Raw genomic sequence first — 14,437 nt, 5'->3', positions numbered from 1 at the left:
ATGTTTTTTCACTGTCCGAAAATTTTTTTTATTTTAATTTTTGTGGGTACATAGTAGGTATATATATTTATGGGATGCATGAGATGCTTTGATACAGGCATGCAATGCATAATAGTCACATAATATAAAATGGGTTATCTATCCCCTCAAGTATTTATTGTTTGTGTTACAGACAATCCAGTTATATTCTTTTAGTTATTTTGAAATGTACAATTATTATTGACTAGTCACCCTATTGTGCTATCAAATACTAGGTCTTTTTTTTTTTTTTTTTTTTTTTTGTTGTTGTTGTTGTCCCAGATTTATTGAAAATAATACAGCACTACAGAAAAAATTCAAACAGGTCCCCGAGGCGTTTTGAAATTCATCCCAACTGTAGGCTGAGTGACCTGAAGGTTGGACAGACTGCCGAAGTCCAAAAGCTTCAGCATTTCCTTAGTGTCAGGATCTACTTCAATTATCTCCTGATCCAAGGCTGAGACCTCAGGAACATAATTGTCTCTCCTTTCTCTCTCCTCCTCCTGCAGCTTGATGGAGATACCTGTTACTGGGCCTCTCTGAATCCGCTTCATCAGATGCGTGACATAGCCTGCTATTTTGTTGCGGAGCTTTTTGCTGGGGATGATGGCGATCTCCTCGCACACGCGCTTGTTAGTGTGGAAGTCGTTGCCCAGGCGCGTGTAGTACTTTTCTACGATGACCCGGGCCGCCTTCTTCACGGTTTTGGTGCGAACGCGGCCCATGTTAGCGGGTCCTTGGTAAAAGAGCAGGTCTTTTTTTTAAAATATACAAATATAAATTTTTAATATCTTTCACGTCAAATTAGAAACACATATTTGGAATTTACTGCTGCAGTCTCACCTGTGCTTATCATGGTAGTGGCTGAAACTGGAAGACATTTTTTTTAAACCCTGAAGTCATCCATACTTGCTACTTCTTTAGTCTTCTTTCTTGGAATGAAAAGTATTCACAAATACCACCACCTAAGCATCTGTTTCAAATGAAACTCAGCCTTCAGCTTGCAAAATGATGTCTTTATTAAGCAAACAGCAGAAGACCCATGCGAGTTGCTTCTTTCTTCCTGGAGATCTTACCAGGATAACTGGAATCCTAGGAGCTCCTCCGTGTTAAATTTGAGAGGCAGAACAAAAAGAAAAGTGGCCTTTTCCATTCCAAATCATGGAGGTAATGTGTAGAGAAGTGATAGCCACATTTCAAGAATAGGGAAAGTAACTGGGTAAAAGAAGCAGGACTACCCACTCTAGGAGACAACATAGAGACACTTGCCAAGTCCTGAGTTCAGAATTTTGTTTTTGAGATTAATATAAAAGCACCTAAAGGTCAAGGAAAATTTTCTTCCTGTGCTGAGGAACACAAAGCCTGTTTGGTGGTCTCTTCGCAGGGACGCACGTGACACTTTGCTTTAGTGTAGATGACCACTCCCCTCTGTAAGGTAGGGAGGAAGAATGTTCGGTTAGTTCCTTCTTCTGGCCGATCTCTTTTTTTTCTTCTCCTTGCAAGGTCCAACAGATGCACTCGGCCTCCCGGGGGCTGCCCGCCCCCAGCCCAGAGGCCAACTTACAACGGCACGCCTTACTCCGCCATCTTCGCAGCTTCCTCAAATACTAGGTCTTATTCTTTCTATTTTTTGGTACCCTTTAGCCATCTCTACCCACCCACTCCCACCCTCCCACTACCCTTCCCAGCCTCTGGTAACCATCCTTCTGCTCTCTCTCTCCATGAGGTCAATTGTTTTGATTTTTAGATTTCACGTAAGAACATGTGATGTTTGTCTTTCTGTGTCTGGCTTATTTCATTTAGCTAATGACCTCTAGTTCCATTCATGTTATTGCAAATAACAGGATCTCATTCTTTTTTATGGCTGAATGGTACTCCATTGTGTATGAGTACCACATTTTCTTTATCCATTCATGTGTTGATGGACACAAGTTGCTTCCAAATTTTGGGTATTGTGAACAGTGCTGCAACAAACATGGGAGTGCCGATATCTCTGCGATACACTGATTTCCTTTCTTTTGCATATATACCTAGCAGTGGGGGTGCTGGATCATATGGTAGCTCTATTTTTAATTTTTAAAGAAATCTCCAAACTGTTCTCCATAGTAGTTGTACTAATTTACATTCCCACCAACAGTGTATGAGAGTTCCCTTTTCTTCACTTCCTTGCCAGCATTAGTTATCGCCTTTCTTTTGGATGAAAGCCGTTTTAACTGAAGTGAGATGATACCTCATTGTAGTTTTGATTTGCATTTATTTGATGATCAGTGATGTTGAGCACCTTTTCCTATGCCTGTTTGCCATTCATATGTCTTCTTTGGAGAAATGTGTATACAAGTATTTTGCCCATTTTTAAATTAGATTGTTAGATTTTTTTCCTGTAGAGTCGTTTGAGCTCCTTGTATATTCTGGTTATTAATCCCTTGTCAGATGGGGAGTTTGCAAATATTTTCTCCCATTCTGTAGGTTGTCCCTTCATTTTGTTGATTGTTCCCTTCACTGTGCAGAAGCATTTAAACTTGATATGATCCCATTTGTCCATTTTTGCTTTGGTGGCCTGTGCCTGTGGGGTATTATTCAAGAAATTTTTGCCCAGACCAATGTCCTGGAGAGTTTCCCCCATGTCTTCTTTTTTTTTTTTTTTTTTTTTTTTTTTTTGAGACGGAGTCTCGCTTTTTCACCCAGGCTGGAGTGCAGTGGCGCAATCTCGGCTCACTGCAAGCTCCGCCTCCCGGGTTCACGCCATTCTCCTGCCTCAGCCTCTCCGAGTAGCTGGGACTACAGGCGCCCGCCACCACGCCCGGCTAATTTTTTGTATTTTTAGTAGAGACGGGGTTTCACCGTGGTCTCGATCTCCTGACCTCGTGATCCGCCCGCCTCGGCCTCCCAAAGTGCTGGGATTACAAGCGTGAGCCACCGCGCCCGGCCCCCCATGTCTTCTTGTAGTAGTTTTATAGTTTGAAGTCTTAGATTTAAGTCTTTAATCCATTTTGATGTGATTTTTATATATGGTGAAAGATAAGAATCTAGTTTTATTCTTTTGCACCATCTATTGAAAAGACTCAGACATGAGTGTAAGTTTAATTTCCTTGGAACTAATACAACAGTTTTCTATTTTTACGTGTGTGTGTGTGTGTGTGTGTGTATGTGAAAGAGAGAGAGAGGAGAAAAGAGAGAGAGAGAGAGAGACATGGTAGACAAGATACTCTTTTTTTTTTTTTTTTTTTTGAGACAGAGTCTCCATCTGTTGCCTAGGCTGGAGTGCAGTGGCACAATCTCAGCTCACTGCAACCTCCACCTCCAGGGTTCAAGGGATTCTCCTGCCTCAGCCTTCCGAGTTGCTGGGATTACAGGCGCGCGCCACCACACCCAGCTAATTTTTGTATTTTTATTAGAGACAGGGTTTCACCATGTTGGCCAGGATGGTCTTGATCTCTTGACCTCGTGATCCACCTGCCTCTGCCTCCCAAAGTGCTGGGATTACAGGCCTGACCCACGACACCCGGCCTTTTTTTTTTTTTTTTTTTTTTTGAGAAACAGGGTCTGCTTCTGTCACCGAGGCTGGAGTGCAGTGGTACTATCATAGCTCACTACAGCCTCAAACTCCTGAGCTCAAGTGATCCTCCCACCTCAGCCTCCTGAGTAGGCAGGACTACAGGCATGTGCCACCAGGCCTAACTAATTTTTTGGTGTTTTTTTTTTTTTTAGAGACAGGGTCTGGCTATGATGCCCAGGCTGGTCTTAAATTCCTGGATTCAAGCGATCCTCCTGCCTTGGCCTCCCAAAGTGCTGGAATTATAGGAATGAGCCACTACACCCGGCATATTTTTAAATTTAAAGAAGATACAATGAGAAGCAGCTAAATCTTCTTAGCATGTTAATAACTTATGTATTACATAGTTTTAGAAATTCTTAAAGTACTATTTTAAAACTGTAGCTTTTTTTTTTTTTTTTTTTGAGACGAATTCTCACTCTTTTGCCCAGGCTGGAGTGCAGTGGCATGATTTCAGCTCACTGCAACCTCCGCCTCCCAGGTTCAAGCAATTCTCCTGCCTCAGCCTCCCGAGTAGCTGGGATTACAGGCATATGCCACCATGCCTGGCCAGTTTTTTTGTATTTTTAGTAGAGGTGGAGTTTCACTATGTTGGCCAGGCTGGTGTCAAACTCCTAACCTCAGGTCATCCACCTGCCTCAGCCTCCCAGAGTGCTGGGATTACACTGTGCTGGGATTACAAAATGCTGGCTGAGCCACTGCGCCCAGCCGGTTATTTTTGAATTATTATATAGATTCTGAGAACTATGACAGACTTATGTAAAAATTTATTTTAACCCCTAAGTTTGTTTAAGCTCAAAATAAGTAAGATTGTGATACAAGTCTTATTTATCTTTTCTTTTCTTTTCTTTTTTTTTTTTTTTTTTTTGAGACGGAGTCTCGCTCTGTCGCCCAAGCTGGAGTGCAGTGACGCGATCTCGGCTCACTGCAAGCTCCGCCTCCTGGGTTCATGCCATTCTCCTGCCTCAGCCTCTCCGAGTAGCTGGGACTACAGACGCCCGCCACCATGCCCGGCTAATTTTTTGTATTTTTTAGTAGAGACGGGGTTTCACCGTGGTCTCGATCTCCTGACCTCGTGATCCGCCTGCCTCGGCCTCCCAAAGTGCTGGGATTACAAGCGTGAGCCACCGCGCCCGGCCTTTGTTTATCTTTTCATCATGAATGTCAGAATGTGCTATTCTATTTGTGATCGACTTCTTTAGAGATTATTCAAGTTCAGAGTTGTCATTTTAACTAGTTAAATGTATTGTGAGCCTTATATTCTAGATTTAATGAACAACTAATACTATGCCTTGCATATAGTAGACACTCAAAAAATATGTTCAGTGAATTAAAGTACCTGAGATATCTTAATAAGATATTTAATTGTATCTTTAAAAAATTTCCTCCATTAATACTTCCTGTCACCCAAAATGTATTGCCCTTTTTTTGATGATCTTTTTCTTCCTGGCTTTATAGTCTTTAATATTCTGCTCTAAATCTTATTGTTTTGCTATTTTCTTTTACATAAAGCCCCTTTTAAAGGTTTAATTGCCCTAATTATTTTCTTGAGACTTGTATACTTGCTGTGTTTTATTTTGATCCTTTATTGTTTTCCCACTTTCTCTTAGAAAATCTTCTTTCCTTTTCTTTTGATATATTTTATTTTATAGTGAAAAAAATCCTTGAGCCTTCTTTTGTGTTTTATAGTATTTTACTAGCAATTTTTCTCATCCTAAGAAGCTGTGTAACTGTTTGCTATGTAATTGATAAACATAATTTTATGTATTCTGTATTTTTAGTCTATTGAAGACAATGAAGTATATTTGCCTAATGATGAAATTTGGACCTATGATATTGATAGTGGGTTGTGGTAAGTAATTTTAAATTGCATACTGTCTGATCTTAATATCTATTATACATGTTTCTGTAGACTTTTAGGGAATCTGAGACCATACTTTGAATATACTGCAGCATTTTTGAAGTCTCCCTTTCCTTTCAATGCTTTTATTTTCTGACTCTTTCATTCCCCTGCTGTCTTCCTTTCTCTATTTTTTGTCTTTTAGTATTTCTCTCAAGACCAGTGCTGTCTCTGAAGATTTCGTTTTATTCTGCAAATTTCCAGTTCTAGTGATGTGTGAAATTTTTGTGATTTTTTTTTCCTAGCAGATTGAAAAATTTTTACCCTGGATCTTCTTAGAGTTTTTACATTATTGGCCACCATTACATTGTAACTGTAATTGGCAGTGACAGTTTTCACTGACAAAAGTAGTCATGGAATTTAAAGAGAATTTTAATTTGCCTTTCTGGAAAGTTATGGGATTCCATGTTATTCTTGCTGCAGGAGAATGCACCTCATGGAAGGAGAACTCCCAGCCTCCATGTCAGGAAGCTGTGGTGCTTGCATTAATGGAAAGCTGTACATTTTTGGAGGATATGATGACAAAGGATACAGCAATCGAGTAATAATTTCTTTAATTCAAGAGTGCAGCAAAATGTAATATTTAATGTATCATTTCATCTCACAAGTTACAAATATTTTAAAAAGAAGATATATATAGAAAACCTTAAACTTGTAATTAAAGATTTTAAAGCTAGATTGAAAATGCAGCAGTCCTGCTCTTCTCTTCTTCTGTGTCTTTCTGCTTCAGAATTAACTGCATATTTAATTGATATTCATAGGATAAGAGCAGGATGGGAAAGACTCATTTTAATATGTTTTATATATCATTTTTACTCCTAAAACAGTCTCATTTTTATTAATTCTACAATTTTTAATTTTTAATAGGTAACAAGCTTACCTATTAAAAAGAAAAAAATAGTATTAATTCTTGGATCACATTCCCTCTGATATAGATTTAATTTTTAAATGCCCTGTCTGCTAATAGTGTTCTCATCTTTTAAAGCTTTATTTTGTTAATTTACGAACAAGAGATGGAACCTACATTTGGGAAAAAATCACCAACTTTGAAGGACAACCACCTACACCACGTGATAAACTTTCCTGCTGGGTATACAAAGACAGGTAATGCAGCAGTTGCACTTAATGCATTATATCTACCTAAGCAAAGATAATAGCTTTTGGCTAAAATACAGAACGCTTAAAGGTATGAGTTTTTTTCAGGATAGCAATTGATTTTCTAAATAATCAATATCTGACAATGCCTGTTTTATTTCTTCCTTTCTAATCTTTAAACTTTTTGTTGCCTTATTGCACTGGGTAGAACCTTGAGTAAATCCAGTGCTTATATTTATACTTTCATATATTACTCATTCTTTTTCTCTGAACAATATCTATCATTCCCCTACTCTGAGCGTCAATAAAACTAGATGGTAGCCTCTTCATCCCTCTCTCCTTCCTATTCCTTCAATGCCAGTTTTTGTGAGTTATGTTTTTAATCCTTCTGTTCCATTTTTGGGAAGAAGGGAACTTTAGTTATGAACATTTTAGCTCCTCACTCCCTGCTTATCATTTCTTGCTAATTCTTTTTAACTATTTTTTGTGGTTTTTCACATTTTTACTCTTTATGTCCTCTACTGTATTTTCTGTGATAACTGTCTCTTTGCTATTTGTAACATTGTCTTCATTTCTGAAATGAGTTTTTCTCCCCTTTTATTTCTTTCCTAATTTTTTTTGTTTGTTTTTTGTTTTTTTGGAGATGGAGTCTCACTCTGTCGCTCAGGCTGAAGTGCAGTGGCATGATCTCTGCTCACTGCAACCTCTGCCTCCCGGGTTCAAGTGATTCTCTGGCCTCAGCCTCCCGAGTAGCTGGGATTACAGGCGCCTGCCACCATGCCCGGCTAATTTTTGTGTTTTTATTTTATTTATTTATTTATTTATTTATTTATTCATTTATTTATTTTTGAGACAGAGTCTCGCTCTGTCGCCTAGGCTGGAGTGCCATGGCACGATCTCAGCTCACTGCAACCTCCACCTCCCGGGTTCAAGCAATTCTCTTGCCTCAGCCTCCCGAGTAGCTGGGACTACAGGGGCGTGCCACCATGCCGGCTAATTTTTTTTGTATTTTTAGTAGAGACAGGGTTTCACTGTGTTAGCCAAGATGATCTCGATCTCCTGTGCTTGTGATCCGCCCACCTCAGCCTCCCAAAGTGCTGGGATTTCAAGTGTGAGCCACTGCACCTGGCCCTAATTTTTGTATTTTTAGTAGAGATGGGGTTTCGCCACGTTGGCCAGGCTGGCCTCGAACTCCTGACCTCGTGATTTGCCTGCCTCAGCCTCCCAAAGTGCTGGGATTACATGTGTGAGCCACTGCGCCTGGCCTTCTTTCCTAATTTCTAACAATTCTGTTTCAGCTCCTCATATTTTCTGGCCATCAACTCTGTTATTTGAGTTCTTATATTTTTGTTTTAAGGGTTTTCTTCATTGCTAATTATTAAATTTTATTTGTGTTTTAAAATATCATTCATTATTCGATTTCCAGTTTTCAGATTTGCTTGTTTGTCTCTTAAATGTTTTTAAACAATTTGTTCAGTAGAGGACTAGATAAGGTCTATACATTATAATCGATTTATATGTCTTTTTCTTTTTTCTTTTTTTTTTTTTTTTGAGGCAGAATCTCGCTCTGTCACCCAGGCTGGAATGCAGTGGTGCCATCTCGGCTCACTGTAACCTCTGCCTCCCGAGTTCAAGCAAGTCTCCTGCCTCAGCCTCCCAAGTAGCTGGGATGACAGGCGCATACCACCATGCCTGGCTAATTTGATTGTATTTTTAGTAGAGACCGGGTTTCACCATGTTAGCCAGGATGGTCTCGATCTCCTGACCTTGTGATCCACCCGCATCGGCCTCCCAACGTGCTGGGATTACAGGCATGAGCCACTGCACCCAGCCAATATGTCTTCCATATATATAGTTGCTGTTATTCTAGAGATTTCCTTTTGGTCTTTTTTGTTGTTTTCTTCTTGAAATTTATTTGATAAAGAAACCATGTCATTTGGCTATAGAATCCCAATAGTCTACACTGTGTTCGTTGTATCTCTGTGATACCATTTAACATATTCATCTACACCTTCTATTTTCTGTAAATTGGTACTTAGATCTAGAAACTTAAGCAAATTCATGTTCTTGTATTGGTTGTTGGTTTGGGAGCAAATAAAAGGTACTTCATAGCTTTTTTTTTTTTTTTTTTTTTTTTGAGACGGAGTTTCCCTCTATTGCCCAGGATGAAGTGCAGTGGTGGAATCTTGGCTTACTGCAACCTCCGCCTTCTGGGTTCAGGTGATTCTCCTGCTTCAGCCTCCCGAGTAGCTGGGACTACAGGCGTGTGCCACCACGCCTGGCTAGTTTTTTTTGTATCTTTAGTAGAGACAGGGTTTCACCATATTGGCCAGGCTAGTCTCGAACTTCTGATCTTGTGATCTGCCTGCTTCCGCCTCCCAAAGTGCTGGGATTACAGGCATGAGCCACCGCACCTGGCTTAATTTTTGTATTTTTTAGTAGAGACGGGGTTTTACCATGTTGGTCAGGCTGGCCTTGAACTCCTGACCTCAGGTGATCCACCCGTCTTGGCCTCTCTCTGAAAGTGCTGGGATTACAGGCACGAGCCACCACGCCCGGCCCATAGCTAACTTTTTTTTTTTTTGAGATGGCGTCTCGCTCTGTCACCCAGCCTGGAGTGCAGTGGCGCGATCTCAGCTCACTGCAAGCTCCGCCTCCCAGGTTCACGCCATTCTCCTGCCTCAGCCTCCCGAGTAGCTGGAACTATGGGCGCTTGCCACCACACCCGGGTAATTTTTTTTTTTTTGTATCTTTAGTAGAGACAGGGTTTCACCGTGTTAACCAGGATGGTCTCTATCTCCTGACCTCGTGATCTGCCCGCCTCGGCCTCCCAAAGTGCTAGGATTACAGGCAGGAGCCACCGCACCTGGCCCATAGCTAACTATTTTTAGACATTAGTGGGCACATAATGTTTGCTTGTCTCTGTATGTTAGCAAGCACCAATGATTGTTGCCTAGATCCATTTTTGTACGAGAAGATGCAAAGTGATGATATTCTAATTCTAATATTTGTTCTTAATTTATTAGTGGAATACTTCTATAAAAAAGAAACTTTAACTGTGTATTAACCCTAAGGTACTGTTTGTATAGGAAAATCAGGATAAATGCTTGATTCTTTCCCCTTTAGAATCAATTGAGTCATTTCTCTAGTATCCTTCAAAGTGGTCAGTAAGGTTTTAAATTACCATTTTAAAATCATGGATTTGAAATATTTGATGTCGGCCTGCCCTAGTGGCTCTTACCTATAATCCCAGCATTTTGGGAGGCTGAGGTAGGAGGATCGCTTGGGGTCAGGAGTTCGAGACTAGCCTGGCCAACATGACAAAACCCCATCTTTACTAAAAAGACAAAACATTAACTGGGTGTGGTGGCGCACGCCTGTGGTCACAGCTACTCAGGTGGCTGAGGCAGGAGATATATATATATATATATATATTTTTTTTTTTTTTTTTTTTTTTTCTGAGACAGAGTCTCACTCTGTCGCCCAGGCTGGAGTGTGGTGGCACGATGTTGGCTCACTGTAACCTCCGCTTCCTGGGTTCAAACAATTCTCATGCCTCCCAAGTAGCTGGGATTACAGGTGCATGCCACCATGCCTGGCTAATTTTTGTATTTTTAGTAGAGACAGGGTTTCACTATGTTGGCCAGGCTGGTCTTGAACTCCTGGCTTTAAGTGATCCACCCGCCTTGGCCTGCCAAAGTGCTGGGACTATAGATGTAAGACACTGTGCCCAGCTAGAATATATAAATATGGTTTTTTTTTTTGTTTTTTTTTTTTTTTTTTTTTTTTTTTGAGACGGAGTTTCGCTCTTTCACCCAGGCTGGAGTGCAGTGGCGCGATCTCGGCTCACTGCAGGCTCCGCCCCCCGGGGTTCACGCCATTCTCCTGCCTCAGCCTCCCTTGTAGCTGGGACTACAGGCGCCTGCCACCTCGCCCGGCTAATTTTTTGTATTTTTAGTAGAGATGGGGTTTCACCGTGTTAGCCAGGATGGTCTCAATCTCCTGACCTTGTGATCCGCCCGCCTCGGCCTCCCAAAGTGCTGGGATTACAGGCGTGAGCCACTGCGCCCGGCGATAAATATGTTTTAAATAAAGTTTAAAAATCTAGGCTGGGCTGGGCGTGGTGGCTCACACCTGTAATCCCAGCACTTTGGGAGGCCGAGGCGGGCAGATCATGAGGTCAGAAGTTCAAGACCAGCCTGGCCAACATAGTGAAACCCTGTCTCTACTAAAAATACAAAAAATTAGCCAGGCGTGATGGCAGGCACCTGTAATCCCAGCTACTTGGGAGGATGAGGCAGGACAATGGCTTGAACCCGGGAGGTGGAGGTTGCAGTGAGCTGAGATCGCGCCATTGCACTTCAGCCTGTGCGACAGAGCGAGACTCTGTCTCAAAAACCAAAAAAAATCTAGGCTGGTTGTAGTGGCTCATGCCTGTAATCCCAGTACTTTGGGAGGTCAAGGCCGGAGGATCCCTTGAGGGCAGGGGTTTGAGATCAGCCTGGGCAACACAGTGAGACCTCATCTCTACAACAAGTAAGAAAAAAAAATAGCCAGGTGTGGTGGCATGCTATGCACCTGTGGTCCCAGCTACTTGGGAGGCTGAGGCAGGAGGATATGTATAGTATAGTATTTGACTCATATACTCATGTATAGTATAGTATTTGACTCAAATACTCTGACTCATATACTATACTATACATGTATAGTATATGTTATATAACATATATTTTAGCATATACTTAACACATAGTATATATAATATAAAATATGTCTATTTATATATTATATATACTTTTACATATATACTTAATATATATTTATATATACTTTTTTCCATATATGGAAATTACATATATACTTTATTTCCATATATATGGAAATTATATATATACATACTTTATTTCCATATATATGGAAACTTATTTTTATATAAATATATATACATATATACTTAATATATATTATATATATTTTTTGTATTATATATACTTACTATATTATATTAAATGTATATATATTTACATATATTTTACTTTTTTTTTTTTTTTTCTGAGATAGAGTCTCATTCTGTCACCCAGGCTGGAGTGCAGTGGCATGATCTCGGCTCCCTGCAACCTCTGACTCCCTGGTTCAAGCTATTCTCCTGCCTCAGCCTCCCAAGTAGCTGGGATTACAGGCACGCATCACCACACCCAGCTAATTTTTGTATTTTTAGTACAGACGGGGTTTCACCATGTTGGCAAGGATGGTTTTGATCTCTTGGCCTCATGATCCGACCGCCTCAGCCTCCCAAAGTGCTGGGATTACAGGCGTGAGCCACTGTGCCCGGCCTACTTTATTATATTAAGTATATTATATTAAGTACATATAAAAGTATATATAAAATATAGGCCGGACGTGGTGGCTCATGCCTGTAAGCCCAGCACTTTGGGAGGCTGAGGCGGGCGGATTACTTGAGGTCAGGAGTTCCAGACCAACCCGGCTGGCATAGTGAAACCCCGTCTCTACTAAAAATACAAAAATTAGCTGGGTGTGGTGGCAGGCACCTATAGTCCCAGCTACTTAGGAGGGTGAGGCGGGAGAATTGCTTGAACCTGGGAGGCGGAGGTTGCAGTGACCTGAGGTTATACCATTGCACTCCAGCCTGGGTGACAAGAGTGAGACTCTGTCTCAAAAAAAAAAAAAAAAAAAGTGTATATATACACACACACACACATATATATACACATATATATATCCACATACATATATATATACACATATATATATAACATAAAAGATAAAACATAGCCTTACCTTTTAAACCTAGATGTTTATGAGCAATGAATATTGATTTTTATTAAATACTTTTTCTTTTGAAGTCGTTTGAGGTTTGTTTTCTCATTTAAGTACTGATGTCATTAAATATTTTCTAATATGCTATACTCGTGTTTCTGACATAAATCTTACTTGGTTGTAACAAATATTTCAATGTATTGTTGATTTTTATTCACAGGTATATACAGAATTTTTTAGGAGGAGTAACTGATAGTTTTGTTGATTTGCCTCCTGGTTACGCTTAATTTTTTGTCATTTTGGTTTGCAAAAAGCATTTTAAGGGCTAGAGGCAAACATAGGACTGAACTCTTATCTCTGAACCTAGGTAGGCTTGTATAAAGGGAGTATCTTTGAATGCTTATGGCAATGACATGTGTTTCTGTAAACCACTATGGTTTTCTGTCTTTGTTTTTCCAGGTTAATCTACCCTATAAAGTATTTTTGGATCTTTAAAGGTTTTTTTGTTATTGTTAGTATGTAAAAGAAACCAGTAACAGTGATTGCCCTAGGCAAGGGAATTAAGTGACTGAGAGTAGGAGGGAGACTTAACATTTTGCTACGCTTTTTTTTTTTTTTTTTTTTGAGACAGTCTCACTTCTGTTGCCCAGGCTGGAGTGCAATGGCGTGATCTCCACTCACTGCAACCTCTGCCTCCCTGGTTCAAGGGATTCTCCTGCTTCAGCCCCCCAAGTAGCTGGGGTTACAGGAGCCTGCGACCATGCCCAGATAATTTTTGTATTTTTGGTAGAGACGGGGTTTCACCATGTTGGCCAGGCTTATCTCAAACTCCTGACCTCAGGTGATCCGCCCACCTCAGCCTTCCAAAGTGCTGGGATTACAGGCATGAGATACCACGCAGGGCTTGCTATACCTTGTTGAAAGGTTGTGGTAAATACATAAGACATAAAATTTTTCATTTTAACTATATTAAGTGTACAATTCAGTGGCATTAATTACCTTCATAATGTGCAATCATCACCAGTACCTACTTCCAAACTTTTTAATTACTCCAAACAGAAACTCTGTACCCGTTAAGCCGTATCTCCCCATTCTCTCTTCTTTCCAACCCCTGGTGACCTGTAATCTTTCTGTCTATAATAATTTATGAATAAGCAGATAATAGGTATTTCATAAAAATTGAATCATAAAATGTTTGTTCTTTTTGTCTGACTTATTTCACTTAACGTTTTCAAGGTGCATTATGTTGTAGCATATATTATTCCTTTTTATGGCTGAGTAATATTCCACTGTATGTATATACCGCATGTTGGTTAGCCATTTATATGTTGATAGATGCTTGGGTTGTTTCTACCTTTTGGCTATTTGTGAATAATGCTGCCATCAATGTGGCATATAACTTCGTGTGATTCAGTTTTCAATTCTTTTGAGTATATACGTTAAGAATAGAACTGCTGGGTCATTTGGTGAGTCTATGTTTAAGTTTTTGAGGAACCACCAACTATTTTCCATAGTGACTATACCATTTTATATTCCCACCAGCAAGGAACAAGGGTTCCAGTTTCCCCACATCCTCACCTATGCTTATTTTGGGGGTGTGTATGTGTGTTTTTAATAATAGCTATACTAGCAGATATGAAATGGTATTTCACTGTGGTTTTGATTTGTATTTTCCTAATGACTAATGATGTTGACTTATTGGACATTTGTACATCTTCTTTGGAGAAATGTCGTTCAAATCCTTTACCCATTTAAAAAAAATGAGTTGTCTGTCTTTTTGATGTTACGTTACAGTAGTACTTAATGTATTCTGAGTGTTGATCCCTTATCAGATATATTTAATTGTATTTTATTTGTCTTGCTTTGGTATCAGGGTAATGCTAGCCTCAAAGTAAGTTAGGAAGTATTCCCTCCTCACTTTTTTTTTTTTGGAAGAGTTTGAGTGGGATTGGTGTTAATTCTTTTTTAAATATTTGGTAGAATTCGCCAGTGAAGCCATTCTTAGGCTTTTCTTTCTTGGGAGGGTTTTGATTACTGATTCAATCGTCTTACTTGTTATAGGTTTATTCAGATTTTCTATTTCTTCTTGAGAT

At 39.9% G+C, this 14,437-nt stretch overlaps 2 protein-coding genes across 3 annotated transcripts in view; one reads left to right on the top strand and one right to left on the bottom strand.

Moving 5' to 3' along the window:
• The window catches only part of KLHDC1 (kelch domain containing 1), a 69,505-nt gene that overhangs the window by 14,811 nt on the left and 40,257 nt on the right, over positions 1-14,437 (top strand). For both annotated transcript variants that reach the window (XR_008659524.2, XM_055289473.2), the window contains exons 2-4: positions 5,353-5,423; positions 5,895-6,012; positions 6,457-6,575. Coding sequence is in view for 1 of the 2 variants with exons in the window: in XM_055289473.2 (XP_055145448.1) it covers positions 5,353-5,423; positions 5,895-6,012; positions 6,457-6,575 (308 nt within the window). In the remaining variant the exon portion in view is untranslated. The remainder of the gene's footprint in view (positions 1-5,352; positions 5,424-5,894; positions 6,013-6,456; positions 6,576-14,437) is intronic.
• Positions 258-784, bottom strand: LOC129487933 (small ribosomal subunit protein eS17-like). The gene has a single exon (XM_055289476.2). It carries the CDS (start codon positions 741-743, stop codon positions 336-338), a length of 408 nt encoding a protein of 135 aa, XP_055145451.1. The 5' UTR covers positions 744-784; the 3' UTR covers positions 258-335.

The sequence above is a fragment of the Symphalangus syndactylus genome, chromosome 8 (assembly GCF_028878055.3).
Source record: "Symphalangus syndactylus isolate Jambi chromosome 8, NHGRI_mSymSyn1-v2.1_pri, whole genome shotgun sequence".
Lineage (NCBI taxonomy): Eukaryota > Metazoa > Chordata > Mammalia > Primates > Hylobatidae > Symphalangus > Symphalangus syndactylus.
Note: the sequence above shows the minus strand (reverse complement) of the source record. Positions and strands in the feature narration are given on the sequence as shown.

Coding starts and splice junctions, on each gene's coding strand:
- LOC129487933 (XM_055289476.2), bottom strand. CDS start 743: ATGGGCCGCGTTCGCACCAAAACCGTGAAGAAGGCGGCCCGGGTCATC.